Source organism: Aethalodelphis obliquidens, unplaced genomic scaffold, assembly GCF_003676395.1.
Source record: "Aethalodelphis obliquidens isolate GAN/ISIS:26980383/991018 unplaced genomic scaffold, ASM367639v1 scaffold53, whole genome shotgun sequence".
Classification (NCBI taxonomy): Eukaryota; Metazoa; Chordata; class Mammalia; order Artiodactyla; family Delphinidae; genus Aethalodelphis; species Aethalodelphis obliquidens.
This window is the reverse complement of record NW_020837997.1, coordinates 11993760-12012246: the sequence shown is the minus strand read 5'-3', so window position 1 is coordinate 12012246 and position 18487 is coordinate 11993760. Positions and strand designations below refer to the sequence as shown.

Below are 18487 nucleotides of genomic sequence, written 5' to 3'. Positions count from 1 at the left end.
AAAAAAAAAAAAAAAAAAAAAGTTAATGAGGTGAAATGAATTTCAATAGTAAATTTTATTTAACACAATGCATCTAAAATATTTCAACCTGTAATCAACATAAAACAGTCTGTTTTTTTGTTTTTTGGGTTTTTTTTTTGGAGCAGAGAAAGGTTTATTGCAGGGTCATGCAAGGAGACCTGCAAGGTTGGCTCATGCCCCCCACAAAACCCAAACTCCCAACATAAAACAGTTTTAATGGGATCTTTTCCGTTCTTTTTATTGTATTATGCCTCCAAGATCCGAATGCATTTTGCACTTAGAGCTCATCTCAGTTCACATTAGTGCCCCCCCCAGGGGACCCTGGGCGATGTCTGGGGACATTTGTGGTTGTCATGACCCCACTGAGTCTGCCCTCGGAAGGTCCCTTTTCCCAGATGGGAAGCTTGAGGCACAGATCCTAATAACAGTGATGGGGATCCTTGGTTTTGGCTGGACCAGGACGCAGTCTGGGGCCCTGTGTCTCTGCAGAGTGCATCCCCCTCACCCCCAGAGAGTGTGGCGGAAGAGGAGCGACCCAGCGGCCCGGGTGGCAATGGGAAGCAGAGAGCGGAGGAGAAGGATCTGTCGGGACCTTATGTGAGTGGGGGGCACACATGGACTGGGGTGGGCAGACAGTGTGGGAGGCGGACCAGCCTGAGAGATTGATTGCCCCTGTGGGTCAAGAGCTGGGAAGGAGGTAAGGATGCCTCCTGGTCTCTGGCTCTTCCCCCACTGCACAGAGGAGTAAAGTGAGGCCACACAGCACCTCCTGGGTACTCAGCTCCATCTCCTCCATTGAAGGATTCCCCCCTCTCCCCGGCCTCCCTTGTACTTGAGCAAATGAACCAAACCACAGAATCCCAGTCAAACCCTCCTGAAGAGATGTAAGGGGCGTGGAGGCAGGAGCATGGCCAGGGTGAGCTCTCTCCCCCCTGTCCCCCCAGGAGAGTGATGAGGACAAGAGCGATTACAACCTGGTGGTGGACGAGGTGAGTCGGGGTCCAGCCTCCTCCCACTCTGACCTCAGGACTAGGAGGTCTGGGCACAGAGCAGGCAGTGGGTTATCCGGGGATTTGGGGGACCCAGAGGGAGTGGGTGTCCTGGTGTTCCCCTCTCTATGGGATGGCTGGGATGGGGATGGCACGGGGCCAGGGGAAGTAGGAGAAACTGGGGCACCCCAGGCTGACCTCCTCTCCATAGCACAGGTGGGGAAACTGAGACCCAGAGAACCCTGGATGTGGGCAACGGAAGCGGCTTCAAGCCCTGGCTCACCGTGTCACTTTGGGAGAGTGACACCCCCTTCCCCGGCCTCACTTTTCCCCATCTGTTCAATGAGGGAAAACAAAACCAAGCCTATATATAGTCCTTGCTATGTGTGCTTATGTCATTTAACCCATTTTACGGATGAGTCCACTGAGGCTCAGGGAGGTTTCATAATCCTCCCAAGGTGGGTCCTAGGTGCCCAGTCTAGAGGTTGGGGTAGGACACGAGCAGGGTATAGAGAGGGCCTCTCCTTCCCCTGCCACTTTACCCCGCCCCCCCCCACTCATCATCACCTCCTCCAACCCAGGACCAACCCTCCGAGCCCCCCAGCCCAGCAACCACCCCATGTGGAAAGGCACCCATCTGCATCCCTGCCCGTCGGGACCTGGTGGACAGTCCAGCCTCCTTGGCCTCCAGCCTTGGCTCACCGCTCCCCAGAACCAAGGAGCTCGTCTTGGTAAGGAGTAGGGGAAGCGTTGAAACTCATTTTATTCATCCTGGGGACCTGGAAACAGATTCTACCACATTAGATGTGGAGTGATGAGAAATGAAACAGGCTGTTGTGGTCCAGGATTTCCTTAGTGATTATTTTGCTGCCTTCCTAAAAAACACCTCTACATTAGTCCAGTAATTTTTCCTAAGTGGACTCACTCTGCGGAACCTCAGTACATCTGAAAAGGCAACTTTGTAAATAATATTAAAAGGCAGCTCACCATCTTATGTGGAAACCAAGTATCTCTTGCAATAAATAGGAAATCTGGTGAAAATAAACACAGTGAAACTATAGAATTGCTGGCTTGGCCAGGCTGATTCCAGCCCTGGGAGTGTTAAGGCCTTGGGAACACACCAGCCCCAACCTGAGATGTGGTCCCTGCAAGAAAAGATGACCCATATCAGAACAGCTCTCTCCTTGGGCCTCCCGATGTTTAATGCCAGCCGTAAGGACCACCTGAAAGCACTCCCCCAGGCATTCTCAATTCAGCTCCTTTTGTCCCTGCCCCCAAATCTTCCCCAGACCCCTGCCCTGCCCTTACCAGGGAGACTGTGTCGGTTTCTAGGCCTCCCCTCCCAGCAGGTTGCTATGGCAACCGCCAAGGTTGGGGCTCCCATCGCATCTCTTGTGCCCTCCTCCCACTCCAAGGAGACAAAGAGGGGGAGGGGCGGCGCTGTTCTAATGGAGAAGGCCCCCCTGGTCCCCACGTTGGCACCATCCACTCCCTGTCGTGGGTGTGTGAGTGTGGCTGTCACAAAATGTGTGACCTTGTAAAGGAAGGATAGGGTGCAGCCCACACAAGACGAGGATGTGAAGTTTCTTGAAAGGCAAAGGAAGCGATGGCAGGAAGCCGAGACAGAGCTTGTTCCTCCGTGAAGGAGGTCCGGCTTCCCCTCTCCTCCAGGGTCCCCACGGGGACGGACAGCAGTGGGGGAGCTCCTCGTGGGGAGCAAGGGGGTGCCCAGCAGTACCGGGTGAGGGTCTTGCATCTGGGAGCATACTGTGGTCTCCTACTTCGAGAGCCCATCCTAGGGTTTGTTCCTCGGCCCTGAAGGATGCGCCAGCCTCTAACTTTGTGCGTCGCCTTCTCTCGTGATCCCTGTGCGCCCACCATGCCCCAGATGTAGGAATGTTCACCGCATCCCTTACCCTGTGGTTGCCCTGTGTACCTTATCACCCGCATGCGCAGTTCTCCCAAGATTGCCCGGGTTCCCGTGGGCACGCGCGTGTGTGCACCCCGTGGGGTGGATGCTCAGACGCCCGCCTGGTGTTCCGATGCGTGCAGGGACACACACCAGGGGAGCGGGCCCCATGCTCAGGAGGTCGGCTGTGGGGCCCGCTCCCCTGGTGTGTGTGTCCCTGCATGAGCCCTGGCCTGCTCCAGGTGTACTCCCTCCTCCAACTCACCTTCTGCCCAGATCCTTGGGCTGCAAGGCACCAGGTGCCTGGGGGTGTTCAGTGCTGCCCTCTCTCCCCCAGAACGATCTTCCTGCTGGCACCCCTGCCTCCAAGTCCTCAGACTCCTCCCCGCCCCAGGACGCGTCCACCCCTGGGCCCAGCTCCGCCAGTCACCTCCGCCAGCTCGCGGCCAAGCCAGCACCTTCCACGGACAGTATTGGTGAGCACCTGCTGGTGCCTGCCAGGACAGGCCTCCTTTCCGGGGAGTTCGAAACAAGGGTGGGGTGGGGGAGGCAGGACGTGTGGATTCCAGCTGGGGCATTGCCTTGCCCTTTCCATGACTCAGAATAGACACTGCCTCACTCTGGGCCTCCGTTTCTTCATTGTCTTGGCCCAGACAAGGGAAACTGAGGCCCAGAGAGAGGAAGTGACTTGCTCTGGGGCTTCAGCCCAGTGCTGGAGAGACAAGCTTTGGAGTTAGACAGGCTTGGGTTTCAGGCCAGCTTTGGACACTCACCAGCTGTGTGACCTCGGGCAAGTGATCAACCTCTCTGAGCCTCACTTTCCCCATCATTAATATGGGGATGACAGTGCTCCTCTTTTCTGTCTTATGGCCGGGCTCTGGCTGGTTCTGGAGTCCCAAAAAGAAACTAGCCCTGGAACTTGCCTTCAGGGAGCTCCCAGGTGGTGGGGGAGGAGACCCAGACCCCAAAATTCCCAGCTCTGTGTGATCAGGGCTGGGGTGGAGGAAGGGACCCAAGATGGGCCAGGTTGGAGGCAAGGGGTGGAGTGGGGAGGCTCAAGGATGTTCCTGAGACGTTGCTGGACATTGAGTCTGGGTTTTGAAGGATGAGTAAGAATTCAATAACTCAGAAAGGAAAAGGAAAGGCTTGTTGGCCAGAGGCAACAGCAGCTGTAAATGTCTGGAGATAGGACAGGGTATGGTGGATGCTGGGCCAGAGCATGAGAGCCCTGGAGCTCCCCCAAGGCAGTGGAAGGCAGGATCTGGATCCAACGTGTCTGAAGATCTGTCTTTGTCTCTTCTCTCTCAGCCCTGAGGAGTCCCCTGACCCTGTCCAGTCCCTTCACCACATCCTTCAGCCTGGGCTCCCACAGCGCCCTTAATGGGGACCTCTCTGTGCCCAGCTCCTACGTCAGCCTCCACCTGTCCCCCCAGGTCAGCGGCTCTGTGATGTATGGACGCTCCCCCATGGTGAGTCGTCAGGGTGGGAGATGCCAGGAGGTGTGAGCAGGGCCCAGGGGCTGGGGGCTGGGAGGAGAAACCAGGTACACACCCAGAGACCAGGGAATTGGGAAAGGGAGGAAAGTCCTGGCCTGGCAAGTGCATGTGGGAAGATGATCTGAGGGTCTCAGTAGCCCCACAAGCTTAATGCAGATAAGCACCTGTGACTGTGGAAGAAACAACTGTGATTATGTTGCGTTAAGAGAACCAGAGAACCTCAGCCATGGGATGTGAGGGTGTGCTTCAGCCTGGTGTACAGTTGTTTGCCCTGATTTTTAAGGGACGTTGGTGATTCTGGTAGATTGTAGAGGAAGGACTACCCCAGGGAGAGGACTGGAAGTGATGTACCATGGAAAAGAGTTGAAGGAGAGGCATGAGACTCCTGAGCTGGTGCGTGGGCCCCAGAGGGCAGTACTGGGACAGATGCTTGCTAGAGTGAGCCATCCTGCAGTGGGTGTAGATGCCTCCAGAGGGAAGAAAATGCCTGTCATTGGAGTTATTCAAGGCCTGAGGCTGGGTGGGCACTTGCAAGGGGTGTTGTAGAACAGAGGTCAGCAGTGTTTTCTGTAAAGGGCCAGATGGTAAGTACTTTTGGCCTTGCAGACCAGTTGATCCCTATCACAACTACTCAACTCTGCCTTCATAGCTCAAAAGCCACCATAGACAACATATACAGGAATGGCTGTGTGCCAATAAAACTTTATTTATGAAAACAAGCAGGGGGCTGGAGTTTGCTGACCCCTGTTCTGTGCATTGGACAGAAGATTCATCAGGATCCTTCCACCTCTGGGGCCGTAGGATTCGCCAGCCAGAGACCTTGGGGTTCCCTCATGTGAAAGCCTCCACTTTCCCATCTGTAGGATGGGTAAAGGAAAGGGCATCTCCCCTTTCTTGGGGAGGGGCTGATAAACAAATTGGGGGATGTGTTCTCTGATAAACAGAGAGGAATATGGCAAGTGAGCACGGGAGAGGGCAGTTGTGGGTTTGAGTCATCCGCCCATGACACCCCCGTTGGCGTTTTGGCAGATGGCATTTGAGTCTCATCCACATCTCCGAGGGTCGTCCATCTCTTCCTCCCTGCCCTCCATCCCCGGGGGAAAGCCGTGAGTAGCAGGGTGGGGCTCCCTGCCTCCTCAGGTGCTTACATTGTGGGGTGGGTGTTGGGCTTCCCTGCTGCCTTTCCAGAAAGTCTCTTCTGTAAGATAATCGTGGCTCCCGGAGTTGCGCTCTGGAGAGAGGGTTATGTAACAAGCAAAGCCTACACTAGTGGTTCTCAGCAGGGGGTGGATTTTGTGCTTCCTTACTGCCCTCCCCTACCAACCTCAGGACATTTAGTGATGTCTGTTGATATTTTTGGTTGTCACACCCAAGTGCTTCTAGCCTCTAGTGGGTGGGGGGCCAGGGATAATACTCAACACACTACGATGCACAGGACTGCCCCATCCCAGAGAATGACCCGGCCCCAAGATCAGTAAAACTTTCTGCCGTGACGGGAATGTTCTACACTTACAGCTGTCCAATCTGATGGCCATCAGCTATCTGTGGCTTTTGAGCACTTGAAATGTGGTCACTGCGACTGAGGAACTGAAATTTTAAATTTCTTTCAATTTAACTGGCCCTGTGGCTGGTGGCTGCCATTGGACTGCCTTCTCTGGAGCTCACAGGGCATCTTCCTGGATCCGCTGTTCCACGGAGATTCACTAAGTGCTTGCTAACCATGCACCAGGCCACGGCCGGACCCCTTCCTCTTCAGTATCACGCTGACCTTTGATCCTGGGGCCCCGTCCCTAAACGCATGGGGGCACAGGCAGGGGGGTGAGGGTGGGGAGGGTCCCGGCTCCCCGTGCGTCATGCCCCACCTCCCGTCCAGGGCGTACTCCTTCCATGTGTCTGCGGACGGGCAGATGCAGCCGGTGCCCTTCCCTTCTGACGCGCTGGTGGGCGCCGGCATCCCGCGGCACGCGCGGCAGCTGCACACGCTGGCGCACGGCGAGGTGGTCTGCGCGGTCACCATCAGCGGCACCACGCAGCATGTGTACACGGGCGGCAAGGGCTGTGTGAAGGTGTGGGACGTGGGCCAGCCGGGCGCCAAGACGCCAGTAGCTCAGCTGGACTGCCTGGTGAGGGTGGGGCGGAGCTTGCAGGCCAGCGGGGCGGGGCTTATAGGCCGACCGGGTGGACCTTACAGGCCACCTAGGGGTGGGGCTATAGGCCAATGGGTGGAGTTTATAGGCCAACCAGGGTGGGGCTTGTTGGCCAGTTTGGGGCAGAGCTCTTAGGGCACCCACAGGTGGAGATTATAGCCCAACAGGGTTGGGGCTTATGGGCCAGTGGGGTGGAGCTTATGGGCCAACCAGGGGCAGGATTTATAGGCCAATGAGGGTGGAACTTACAGTCCAACAGGATTGGAGATTAACGCCAGTAGGGTATCGCTTATAGGCCAACCAGGGACAGAGCTTACAGGCCTACTGGGGTGGTTTTTTCAGCTGGGCTCTGGCAGGCATGGCTAAGGGTGCTATCCCACGCCCTTGCTTCTCTCCCCTCCCAGAACCGGGACAACTACATTCGTTCCTGCAAGCTGCTGCCAGACGGCCGGAGTCTGATAGTGGGTGGTGAGGCCAGCACCTTGTCCATCTGGGACCTGGCGGCCCCCACCCCTCGCATCAAGGCGGAGCTGACCTCCTCGGCGCCCGCCTGCTACGCCCTGGCCGTCAGCCCCGACGCCAAGGTCTGCTTTTCCTGCTGCAGCGACGGCAACATCGTGGTCTGGGACCTGCAGAACCAGACCATGGTCAGGTGGGTGGCCGGTGCCCTGTGACCTCGGGCAAGCCCCTGCCATCTCCCCTTTGTGCTGTGGGAGCGGCCTGGGAGGATGCTGGAACAGCACCTCCTCCAGGATGGACACCTGGGCCCTCCTTCCTCCAGGCAATTCCAGGGCCACACGGATGGGGCCAGCTGCATCGACATTTCTGATTACGGCACTCGGCTCTGGACAGGGGGCCTGGACAACACCGTGCGCTGCTGGGACCTGCGGGAGGGCCGCCAGCTGCAGCAGCATGACTTCAGCTCCCAGGTGCCGCACGGGATCTGGCAGAAGGGGGACACAATCCGGCCTCCCTTCCTCTCCCCCTGAGGCACCCACTTCCAGATGCCGGGCAGGACCAACTACCTGCTCTCTGTGCCCATCTTTCTTGTCCTTGAGACAAATTCACAGACCTTCCTCTTTAATTCTTCAAAGACAGCACAGGGAAGCACAAAGGAGCTGATTTGTATCAAGCTGTGGGGCTACTAAGACCCTCAGATCATCTTCCCAGATGTTCTTGCCAAGCCATTCCTCTGTTCCTTTGTCTCTTGTGTAGCTGGTTTCTCCTGCCAGCCTTCAACCCCTTGACCCTACTGAGAGCTCTTGACCACCTCCCCCCACCAGGACTCATCGTGGGGGAGCTGCTGACCCCAGGGGACAGATAGGAGCTGGACACAGAGAGGTCTCTATTGGGGGTGCTGTGGAAGGCCAGATTGAAGGATGTGGTGAAGGGGTTGGACAGAATCATGGGGCTCCCCAGGGCTGAGCAAAGAGTCAAGGACAGGTCTCCAGATACCCTGGACCCAGATCCTGTCTCCCATAGCCTTAGGGGCAGGTTGTGAGCTCCTTGGCCTGTTCTTTAAGACCTCTGTGCTCTAGTCTCACACGCACCATGCCATGTGATACCTCTGGACCTCCCCACTTACAGTTCTCTCTGGCTGAGATGCCTTTCCTTTCCTTTCTCCCATTGGTAAACTCCTACACATCCTTCAAAACCCATCTCCAGTTTGCCCCCTCCTTGAAATCTGGTGGGCACTAGCCCCCGAACTCTTTCTTTTTTTTACCTTTTCTTTAGCTTGAAGCTTCCTTTGATAGGGAAATCAGGGGTGCAGGTGGGTATAGTTGTCCATCCCGTGTCCCCAAAATGTAGATGGGTGGCATATGTATCTGGTGATCCCATGGTGAATATCTCCCATCCCACCGGGCCCTTCTTTATACAGGAACACTTCTATATGTCCAGGAACACGTGAAACCTTCCAGGCTTTGCTGTGAATTTATGGTTCTTTCCACACATGTCTCATTTGTCAGTAAGACTCTGAGAGGCTTAGGATGGGTCAGGGTCTTATGCCTCTCTGTGCGGCGCTGGGCGTGGGGCACAGACTTATGTAGCCACCACGTACTTTCAAATCAAAGTAAAAATTGGTGTTGTCAAGTGGGGAAAGTTCCAAGTTGGGAGTCAGAAGGCCTGGTCTTTGATGGACTTGCTATATGACCTTGAGCTGGATGTGGCCTCAGCTTCCCTTCCACCATCTGCTAAAGGGGAGCTACTGTCCTTGCTGGCTTCGCCCCCTCCCTCCCTCCCTCCCTCCCAGAGCTGTTGTGCGTTCAGAGCAGATAATGGATATGAGGCCCCAGGGTTCCGTGTAATTCTGATTAATATTAATGATTCAACACGCAGTTGCCTGCTGTGCTCCAGGCCCAGGGCCAGCTGCTTCTCCACGCGGGAGCTGCAGCGGGAGAGTGTTGGACATCTCCCCTCCCCGCCCTGGCCCCCTAGCTCTGGGCATCCCCCCCACATCCCAAGGGGTTTTTCATCTCCTGTCTTCCCTCTTCACCCCCAGATTTTTTCCCTGGGCCACTGCCCCAACCAGGACTGGCTGGCGGTTGGCATGGAGAGCAGCAACGTGGAGATCCTGCACGTCCGAAAGCCTGAGAAATACCAGCTGCATCTTCACGAGAGCTGTGTGCTCTCCCTCAAATTTGCCTCCTGTGGTGTGTGTCTGCCGGTCTGGGGTGGGGACTCCGGGGTGCTGGGGCAGGGTTGCCAAAACACAACCACAACAAAAAAAACCCATGACAGAAAAAGAGGATCCCTGGTTTAATTTGAATCTTAGGTAAACAGCAGTCATTCCTTACTTGTCCCATTCTAAGTATTGCATGGGACATACTCTAAAGGACAAAGAATTAGTTAGCATAAGTAAGTAGATCCCAAGTATTTTGTGGGACATACTTACACTAAACAACACATAATTTATTAGCATAAGTATGTCCCTCAAATACGTGGGACATACTTATACTAAAAAGCAACTAATGTGTTAGTGCAGATATGTCTCAAATGTTGCATGGGATATACTTACACTAAATTTTTTTTTTTTTTTTTAGTATAGATATGTCCCAAGTATTTTGTGGAACTTACATATACTTAAAAAAACCCCGAACAAACAGATAATGTACTATATTTAGTACCGGGACCCACCGGTACTAAAAATGATGTGTGGTTGATCTCGGATTCAGATGTAACTGGGCACCCTGTTTTTATCTGGCAACGTTCTCCTGGGGCTCCCCCTTCTTGAAGGCCAGTTGGAGCCCTTTGAGGCCTTGGCTTCAGTATCTGGAATGTGGCGGGGAAGCTCGAGCATCAGCTAAGGGGCCTCCTGTCCCCCAGAGACGGGCAGAGGTGTGAGAAAGGGAGCGAGAAGAGAGGCCAGACCAGGCTGCCCCGACTCTGCCCGCAGCCCCCAGCCCTGGCTTCCTCCAGTCTGCCCCCCTCCTGAACTCCCTGCCCTGCTTCCCCCAGGGCGGTGGTTCGTGAGCACCGGCAAAGACAACCTGCTCAATGCCTGGAGGACGCCGTACGGAGCCAGCATCTTCCAGGTACTTCGTGTCTGAGGTCCCCAGCCCCGCAGGACACCAGGTGCCCGGGGACCCCGTGGGGATTGAACGGGGAAGTGTCCCCACCAGCCACGAGCTACTAAAGCAGAGCGGTCAGCCCGAGGGCCACATCTGTGCACAGCCTGTTTTTGTTTTTAATTGTGATAAAATGTATATAAAAGTTGCCATTTTAACCATTTGTAAGCGCACAGCTCAGTGGCATTAAGCACATTCACACTGTCGCGCAGCCATCCCCACCATCCATCCCCAGAACTTTCTCATCTGCCCAAACTGAAACTCCGTCCCCATGAAACACTGACTCTCCGTCCCCTCCCCCAGCCCCTGGCCCCCACCGTCTACTTCCTGTCTCTATGGATTTGATGACTCATATGAGTGGGATCACACAAGATTTATCCTTCTGTGTCTGGCTTCTCTCACTGAGCATCATGTTCCCAAGGTCCATGAACGTTGTAGCAGGTGTCAGAATCTCCTTCCCTTTTAAGGCTAATATTCCACTGTATGGATGGACCACATTGTGTTTATCCATCACCCGTCGATGGACACTAGGGTTGTTTCCACTTTTTGGCTGCTGTGAATATCCATGTACAAGTTCTCGTGTGCATGCATGTTTTCATTTCTCCTGGGCAGATATCTTGGAGTGGAATTGCTGATAATTGTTTAATCTTTGGAGAAACTGCCAGACCGTTTTCCAAATTTTCTGTTCCCACTAGCAGAGTGTGAGAGTTCTGATTTCTCCCCCTCCTCAACAACACTTGTTCTGTTGTCTTTCTTATAGCCATTCTGCTGGATGTGGAGTGGTTTTTACATTTTTTAAAGGGTTGTCAAAGAAAAAGGAGATGATGTAACACAGACTGATTTGATCTCTGGACGTATGGCCAGAGCGCATTTGGACTTAAATGAGCTTTCAGGTCAAAGCCTAAAAATTTACTATTGGCCCCTTTACAGAAAAAGTTTGCAGAGCGCTGGTGTAGGTCATCCTGCTGTGAGCTCAGCCCTCTGCTGTGCTGTGTGGCCTCATGCTTGGTGCACACCCTCTCTGAGCTTCCCAGGAAAGGGCAGTTCTCCTGTTCCAGAGAACCGAGGTCTCGCTCTTCCCAGGAGCATTGTGACCTGTCCAGAGGCTCAGCTCCAAAGGACCTTTCTCTGGAAAATGTGTCACTCTCCTTCCCTCCCCCCTGCTAGGCTCCCCACACTGGGCTCCCCTGAGTCCTATCTTGGGCCCAGCCTGGACCACAGATTCACCCTTGTGGGCAGTCTCCTTGCCTCTTTGCTCTGAACTTGCTGGTGGTCGGGAGCACGAACCAGACCGTGCTGGCCTTGGCCGTGCCTCACTCTCCCTTCTCTCTCCCCCTTCCCCTCCCTGTCGACAGTCCAAGGAGTCATCCTCCGTGCTGAGCTGTGACATCTCCGGGAATAACAAATACATCGTGACAGGCTCTGGGGACAAGAAGGCCACCGTGTATGAGGTGGTCTACTGAGACACCACTCTTCCTGCACCCCTGGCCCAACTCCCGAGGGAGAGGCATCCAGGACCGCCTCTCCAGTCCTACTCTGAGCACTAAATCTCATCTGCTCTCTGGCTGACCCCCTTACGTCCTCCCCTGCTGGATGTGGGACCAGATGTGCAGGGGGACTTTGGGGAAATAAATGTATTTATCACAACCGCCTTTCTGTCTTGGGCTGAGGAGCCGGGAACCTTTGCTCTTTCTGGGCACGGTTCCGGAGGGAAGGCCACTTGCTAGCTGTGTCAGCCTCTTTTTCCTCACCTGGACATTGAAAGAATTCATTCCGCATGAAATGCTGAGGGGTCGACCACAGGAAATGGGGGTTGTCTTGGGCCGTGTGGCTTCCATTGTGCCACGTAACAAACAGCCCCCAGATCTCAGTTGGTTGAAATGATAGATGTTTATTTCTCACCCATGCCCATGTGGCGGGTGGGGCTCGACTCCAAGCAGACACTCAGGGCTCCAGGTGGAGGCTTTGCCACCTCAGTGTGTAGCTTTTGAGGCCAACGTAGCAGGGGGGCTGCTTCTACATCCTTGGCCCCAAAGCTTCACCTATGTGCTCTACTGCCAGCCTGTGGGACAGACTCACCCCAAGACCCTGCCCACGTACAGAGCGTTAGGGAATATGGTAGAGCACGAAGGTATTTGGGGTGCAGTCATGTTTCCTTTGAGACTCCGTGATAATTCCTAAGAGCCTGGCACACGGTGCCCAGCCCACGGTCAGGTGCTGAGCGGAGGTCACAGTCCCAGAGGAGGTGACAGCAAAGAGAAGAGCTAAAGGAGGAGAAACAGCCATTTGGAAGAGTGACGGAAGGATGTGCTGGGAACAGAGGGAACAGCATGTGCGAAGGCTCAGAGGTAAAGAGCTTGGCCGTTGTGGAAGTCAGGAGAGCAGGGGCGTGGGGTTTCCTCCTCAGCTTCAGATCAGGCTTAAGCAGAGAAAGCCCATGGAAATGTGAGCCAGATTTCGGGAGAGGCCGGTGGGGGTGGTAAAGCCATCAGAGCTGGGTTCTGGAAGTTCCCAGGGGCTGCCACGAGGACCATGGGTTGGGGGGGCTGGGGGGCAAAGTAGGGCTGCTGCTGGGAAACTTCTGGAGGGAGGTGGCAGGGTCGCTGCTGGAAACAGTCGTGCCCAGGGGGTTTCTGAAGGCATGGGACGGAGATAGGATAATTCTCCAGTTAGGGAGGCCAGACCCGTTGACGCCACCTGGGACGCTGCTTATCCCAGAAGGATGGGGTGAGCAAATGGTGATTTCAGAGCCCTACTAAGAGGGTGGAAAAGTGCTGGCCAGCAAGAGCCACCCCTGTAAACTAGTCTTCCCCGCGGCACAGCTGACACTGGCTGCGTAATTCTTGGTTGTGGGGCCGTCCCAGGCACTGTGGGGTGTTAAGCAGTATCCCTGGCCCCCAACCGCTCAAGGCCAGGAGCCCTCCCAGTCGTGACAAACCACATGTGTCCCCAGACATGGCCCTGTGTCCCCTGGGGGTTAGACTCACCGCCAGGTGAGAAGCACTGATCTAACGGGACACAGGTAACTTGGGAAGGACCGAGGACCCCATCCCTGGGACTGTGCAGGCAGGGCTGGGAAACATCTCTCCATGACATCAGATGAGCTCAGTGGAGCAGAAAGAAGGGCTCCAGGCAACTCCCTGGCGGTCCAGTGGTTAGGACTTCATGCTTTCACTGCCGTGGCCCGGGTTCCATCCCAGGTTGGGGAACTAAGATCCCACATGCTGCGTGGCGTGGCCAAAAACAAAGAAGAAAAAAAAAAAGAAGGGCTCTACGTCCAGTTCCCCCGACGGCAAGGGTCAGTGGCTCTGATCCGATTCTCAGGGAATGTGGACTCAAAAGGCTCAGAGACCCAGGCTGGAAAAGTCCTTCCCAATCTCCACAAGAGGACCAGGGGACAGGATGCAGCACTGCATCCGTGCTATTTCCAAATGCTTTATTACACGTGACAAAGATCATAGGTCCAGTTGTGCTCACCCCACCCACCCTGGCGAGCCCTCAGTATGTGATCTGGTACACGGAGGCGTGGTCCCTGGACCCCGTGACGATCAGGTGGTTGCTGGGGGACACGTCGCAGCACATGATGGAGGATGTCTCGGGTACCTGGAAGAGTCGGGGAGCAGAGCGACAGGGTTCACCCATCCTTGCCCTTAACATCTGCCCATAGATTCAAACGTGGTCCCTGGGTCGGGGGGGGGTCTCCGCATTTGGAACCCCGGGCTCAGCCCAATGAACGCCGCCCACCTGCCCCACCCCCGTACCTGGACCACTGTGGTCCCCATGGGCATGCTGAAGACGCTGACCAGGTTGTCCGTCCCCACGCTCACCCACCACTGGCCTGGGAGAAGGCAGAGGGGGGCCCGGTCATAGGGAAAGCTGGCAGCTGAGGGCTGGACCCCTGGGGATCTGGGAAACAGGGAGCTCCCCATCTCCCTCACACCCCTGCGGAGAGCATCACTCAGGGCGGTTCCTGCTGATGAAGGGCTTGGGGGGGTCAGGAAGGGTCAGAAAGGGCTGGGTGGAGTCAGTCTTAGTGAGGCAGGGCCCCGTGGGAGGCTGGGGACGACGGCAGACTCCCCGCCGCGATCCTGGCCACTCACCCAGCGGGGAGAACTTGAGACCGAGGATGGTGCCGTCCTTACACCCCACCATGTGCTTCTGGCCCCCAAGGCTGGGCTGCAGCCACTGCTGGCCATTGGCTGTGCCCACCAGCACCCAGTCCTCCCAGGGGCTGGGGGACAGGCTCATTATCTGGGGAGAAGGCAGCAGGGAAACATTGTCCAGGTCCCAGCGGGGCCCGAGAGGTGGCAGGAGCACAGGGACCCATCCCGGGGGCCGACTGCCTGCCCGCTTCCTGGTTGTGAAACCCCCAGAAAGCAACTTCACATATCCGGCCTTGGCTGGCTCATCTGCAAAATGGGTGTGGTCCTCTCTACTTTGTGGGATTATCACAGAGAATGAGAATAGGAACCCCTGATACAGAGTATGAAAGCATCCAATGTTATCTGGGCAACTGGGGAGGATGTAGCTAAGGACCCCTCTCTTCAGGGCATCACTGAGACTTGAGGTACCACTAACCCCTGCCCTTCCCGCCAGCCTCCACCTCCTTCAGTCCACAGCCCAGCTGCTACCTGGCCAAGCAGGCCCCATCCCAGCTGCACACCTGAGACTCAAACTGGTATTCCTGGGGCTCCCCAGTGGTCCTCAGGTCCCAGCACCGCAGGCAGGCGTCCAGACCCCCTGTCCAGATGTGCTGGTCTTTGACAGCGATGCTCTTGGCACCGTTCAGGTGACCCGGCAGGTCCCTGGCCAGGAGAGGCATTGGAAGGGAGGTCAGGGCTGAAACTCTAAGCTTTGGGCCCCCGAGGACACCCCCCCTCCAATCACACCCAGGTGACAGATGGGGAAACTGAGGCAGGCAAGAAGTACCACAACTGGGCTTCAAGGACCCAGCCACGGTTTGAACCTGGGTCTTCAACTCTCAAATGCAAGAGTTCTTTAGGGAAAGGGGCTTTGGCCTTGAGACTGCTGGGTCCCTACTCAGGGATCCAGGTGGGAAGCGGCCCTCAGGGTGGCCCCGCCCACCCCTGGGCCACACCTGACCACACTCTGGTTCCGCAGGTCCCAGATCCTGACGCTGCCATCGGTGAAACCGGCAAAGGCCAGGTTGTCCTCAGGGCTGGCGGCCAGGGCCTGGCAGGTGAGGCCTGCACAGGGCAGCTCTGCTCTCACGTACAGGGAAGGTGCCGTCAGGTCCCACAGGCTCACGCTGGTCAGGTTGTGGCCGCCCGTCAGCAGGGCCGTGCTGTTTGAGAACAGCAAGCAGGTGCGCAGGTAGGCCCCCTGGGTCTGGGGTGGGCAGAGCCTGGGGTGAGCTTCCTCTCCTGCAGGGTGGGGGGGCTCTCCCTGCTCCCACAAGCTCTGCCCCAGAGCCAGCCCTACCCTCACCTGTACACGCAGGTAGCTCTCCGGAAACCTGGCCTCCACCACCTGGCCGACCAGGCTCCACACCTTGACGCCGCCCCTGCCACAGGTGAAGGCGTGCCGCGTGAAGCTGCTGACGGCCGTGGCCAGCACAGGCTCCCCATGTTCTAGCCTCCGTATCTTCTCCACTCTGTGTGGCACGGCCAGCTTCTTGGACTGCCAGGGCAAAGCATCAGGCCTATTCCACGTGTTTTCAAAGTCCTCAGGGTCCCAGCATCTTGGGAGAGGAGGCCTCAGGGTCACCAGCCCGCCTGTGAGCCTCTCTGCCTGGAGCAGGGCACCTATCAAGCCCCAGAGGGGCTTCGTTCTTTGTCAGATTTTGGGTTCTCTCAGGCTTCATTTCTCCACGGCACTCTATATCCCCCCAGGTTCTACCCACACCCCTCCAAGTATTCTCCTTCTCCCATGACCAAACACTGCTCCCTTCTGCCTGACATGTTTTGCCCTATCCCAGCAAACTCCTACGCATCCTTCAAGGTCCTAACCCTTATGTCCCTTCCTCCAGGAAGCCTTCTCACCCCCACATCTGGGCTCCCTTAGCCTCAGACCACAAGGTTGGGACATACTTACATGGGCTTCAGAAATTGATAGGCTTTTACAGGAAGCTCCTGCGGGTGGATGAGGTCACAGCTGAGCCACATTCTCCTCCCACCCCAGCCCCCCCAGCCTTTGTGTGGGGTGCGGGGATCTCACCTGGGCCATGTGGGAGAACACCCCCTCTCCTACAGTGCCCAGTCCTGTGCTTCCCTTTCGGGAGCCCTCAGAGGAGCTGGGGGAGGGCGTAGCTGGGCTGAGAACTGGGCAGAGACAAGAGTGGATCAGTGGCAGGTGTGGCTCCCCTCCCCCAGGGCGGACTGCCCTCCTCCCACCAGGATTACCCAAAGTGTCCTTGGGGAGCAGTTTCACTCCCAAGTATCGTGGTGCTGGCTCCTGGCTTTCCTGCCCGTGGGAATTGGGGAGATCAGTTCAGACCAAAGGACCTGACCAGGGTTGGTCTGAGAACTGGAACATGGCAGGCGGGCCCAGGCAGTGTGGACAGGATGCTCCAACTGCCTGAAGTCCCATCCTCCCATCCAGGCAGAGCTGCAGACAGGCTCAGGTCCTCTGAGGGTATCCAAGGGCTGAGGGTGGGGGAGGCATGCCAATCCCACAGGCATCTAGAGGTCAAAGCCAGGGGGCCCAGCCAGGGCAAAGCCCACCCTTCCAGGTACCGAGGATTCCAGTTACTTACTTGGCGTGGCGCCTGCTCTGTCGCTATGACAACAAAAGGGGATGAGGGGGAGAAGCCAGTTCAACCGGTGTTGTCCCTCCAGGTGGCCTGATTCCCCACTTCCCCTCACCCTCAGGGAGACTCACTCCTGCGTCTTGGGCGCTCCTGGGTCCCAGTAAAAATCTGCCAGAGCTGCTCTGTCAGAACATCCTGCCAAAACCGGGGCTCCGAGTCCCAGGATGGCCACGTGTCTAGCTGGTGGACTGTGTCCACTCCGGGGGTCTGCTGGAGCCAGTCGGATGACCTTGTGGCCATGATGTCTTCGAAGTCTGGCCCCTGGAGACCGGAGGGCTGTGGGGTCTTGGCCTCTGGGCACTGGGGGTCCCGGTTGGGCTGCTCACTGGGGAACTCTTGGTTTCCCTGGTGCTGTAAGCACAGGGTCGTGAGGGACACGAGGATGCACCCTTTGCCCCAAGCCTATCCCCACCCTACTCAAGGACCCAGGAACCTACCTCCCCCAGCTGGAAGCCCAGGGATTGGCTGCAGGTCTCCACTATCTGTAGGAAGTTTTCTGCCTGGAAGGGGAACGTCATCCCGGCTAAAGCTTCATTAGAGGACAGCCCTGGGTGCGAATACCTTCTTACAAGCCAGTTTCCCTGTTCACAAAGTGAGGTTACACCACCTCCCTTGAACGTTTTTGGGTGGATTCATGATCACCTAGCAAAAAGCAAGCTCTCGGTACCCAGAGGCCACCCTTGGCGGCAGGTGACAAAATTGAGCCCTAATGACCCGTCACCAGTATAATATGGTCGCAAGTCAAGTCAGATCTGGGTTCGCATCCCAGCTGCTTTACTTGGGGTATTTGGAAACAAAAGCCTGAATGCCACCCCCTTGCTTAAAATGGCTTCAAGAAGCAAGGCCGTGTGTACACATGTCCCCCTTACGGGGATGACATTTGAAGCTGCTGAAACATTGCAAAGATCCTAAGAAACCAATGGTTACCTCTTGGGGAGCAGGGCTGGCGATGGGGATGTTAGGGGCCCTGGTGGGAGGGTCACTTATTTTATATTTAAAATCAAGCCACGTGGCTGCTACCGATTCCAGATTTAAGTGAACAGTTTCTGTGGTCATGGAAGGCACCCTAAATTTTCTTTTTCTCCCTCCCAGCAGGCTGCCCATCTGTTCCTTTAGGACAGGCTCCCTCCTATGACACGTCCCACTGCTTTTCTCAAGATCATGTATCTGGCCCGGGTACCAGATTTGTGTTTAACCTCTCCTTCCTCAAGACTGAACCTCCCTGCACAGCGGCTACTGGCTGCAGGTCACTATTTAAATAGAAAGTTAAGTTTAATTAAAAATGCGATCCCTCCTGTCCCACGGGCCACATTTCAAGGGCTCAATAGCCAATGTGGGGCTGGGGGCTGCCAGAGGAGACGGCGAGGCACGAACCTAGAGTGTGCCTGGCAGCCAGCTGAGGACACAGACCACGCAAGACACGACCTGCCAGTACTGCCAGGAATTCGCTGCGAGGAGACCCACCTTCTCGGCCCGATAAGGGGCTCTACGGGAATGTGCAGCTATATTTAGTCCAGATGGACTAAATACAGTGATATGAGGAATGTTCTAGACCTGCCAGCTAAGGTTGAATACTTGAAACGTGGACGG

The 18487-nt window shown here is 56.1% G+C and overlaps 2 protein-coding genes across 7 annotated transcripts in view; one reads left to right on the top strand and one right to left on the bottom strand.

Annotated features, from left to right (window-relative positions):
• Positions 1-11779, top strand: part of TLE2 (TLE family member 2, transcriptional corepressor) — a 20096-nt gene extending 8317 nt beyond the window's left edge. For 4 of the 6 annotated variants that reach the window (XM_027085528.1, XM_027085526.1, XM_027085527.1 and 1 more), the window contains 12 exons: positions 511-618; positions 966-1010; positions 1592-1741; positions 3257-3395; positions 4228-4388; positions 5445-5521; positions 6289-6538; positions 6967-7214; positions 7344-7491; positions 9063-9213; positions 10019-10095; positions 11484-11775. In XM_027085528.1, coding sequence (XP_026941329.1) covers positions 511-618; positions 966-1010; positions 1592-1741; positions 3257-3395; positions 4228-4388; positions 5445-5521; positions 6289-6538; positions 6967-7214; positions 7344-7491; positions 9063-9213; positions 10019-10095; positions 11484-11591 — 1662 coding nt within the window. In that variant the 3' untranslated portion in view covers positions 11592-11775. Of the gene's footprint in view, positions 1-510; positions 619-965; positions 1011-1591; positions 1742-3256; positions 3396-4227; positions 4389-5444; positions 5522-6288; positions 6539-6966; positions 7215-7343; positions 7492-9062; positions 9214-10018; positions 10096-11483 lie in introns of all 6 variants that reach the window. The other 2 variants (XM_027085525.1, XM_027085524.1) reach the window with 1 other exon arrangement.
• Positions 11780-13552: 1773 nt separating this feature from the next.
• On the bottom strand, positions 13553-17550 carry TLE6 (TLE family member 6, subcortical maternal complex member). The gene is made up of 11 exons (XM_027086025.1): positions 17335-17550; positions 16969-17248; positions 16576-16866; positions 16306-16409; positions 16183-16220; positions 15577-15919; positions 15227-15477; positions 14792-14933; positions 14229-14379; positions 13890-13966; positions 13553-13731 (listed from the first exon to the last, which is right to left on the bottom strand). The coding sequence occupies exons 1-11, from the start codon at positions 17413-17415 to the stop codon at positions 13627-13629; spliced, it is 1863 nt and encodes a 620-aa protein (XP_026941826.1). The 5' UTR covers positions 17416-17550; the 3' UTR covers positions 13553-13626.
• Positions 17551-18487: the final 937 nt, after the last annotated feature.

Coding starts and splice junctions, on each gene's coding strand:
- TLE6 (XM_027086025.1), bottom strand. CDS start 17,415: ATGACGTTCCCCTTCCAGGCAGAAAACTTCCTACAGATAGTGGAGACC. Junction 16,410..16,575: donor CAGGTCCTTTGGTCTGAACT/GATCTCCCCAAT, acceptor GTCTCTGCCCAG/TTCTCAGCCCAGCTACGCCC. Junction 13,967..14,228: donor TCTCAAGTTCTCCCCGCTGG/GTGAGTGGCCAG, acceptor GCCTTCTCCCAG/GCCAGTGGTGGGTGAGCGTG.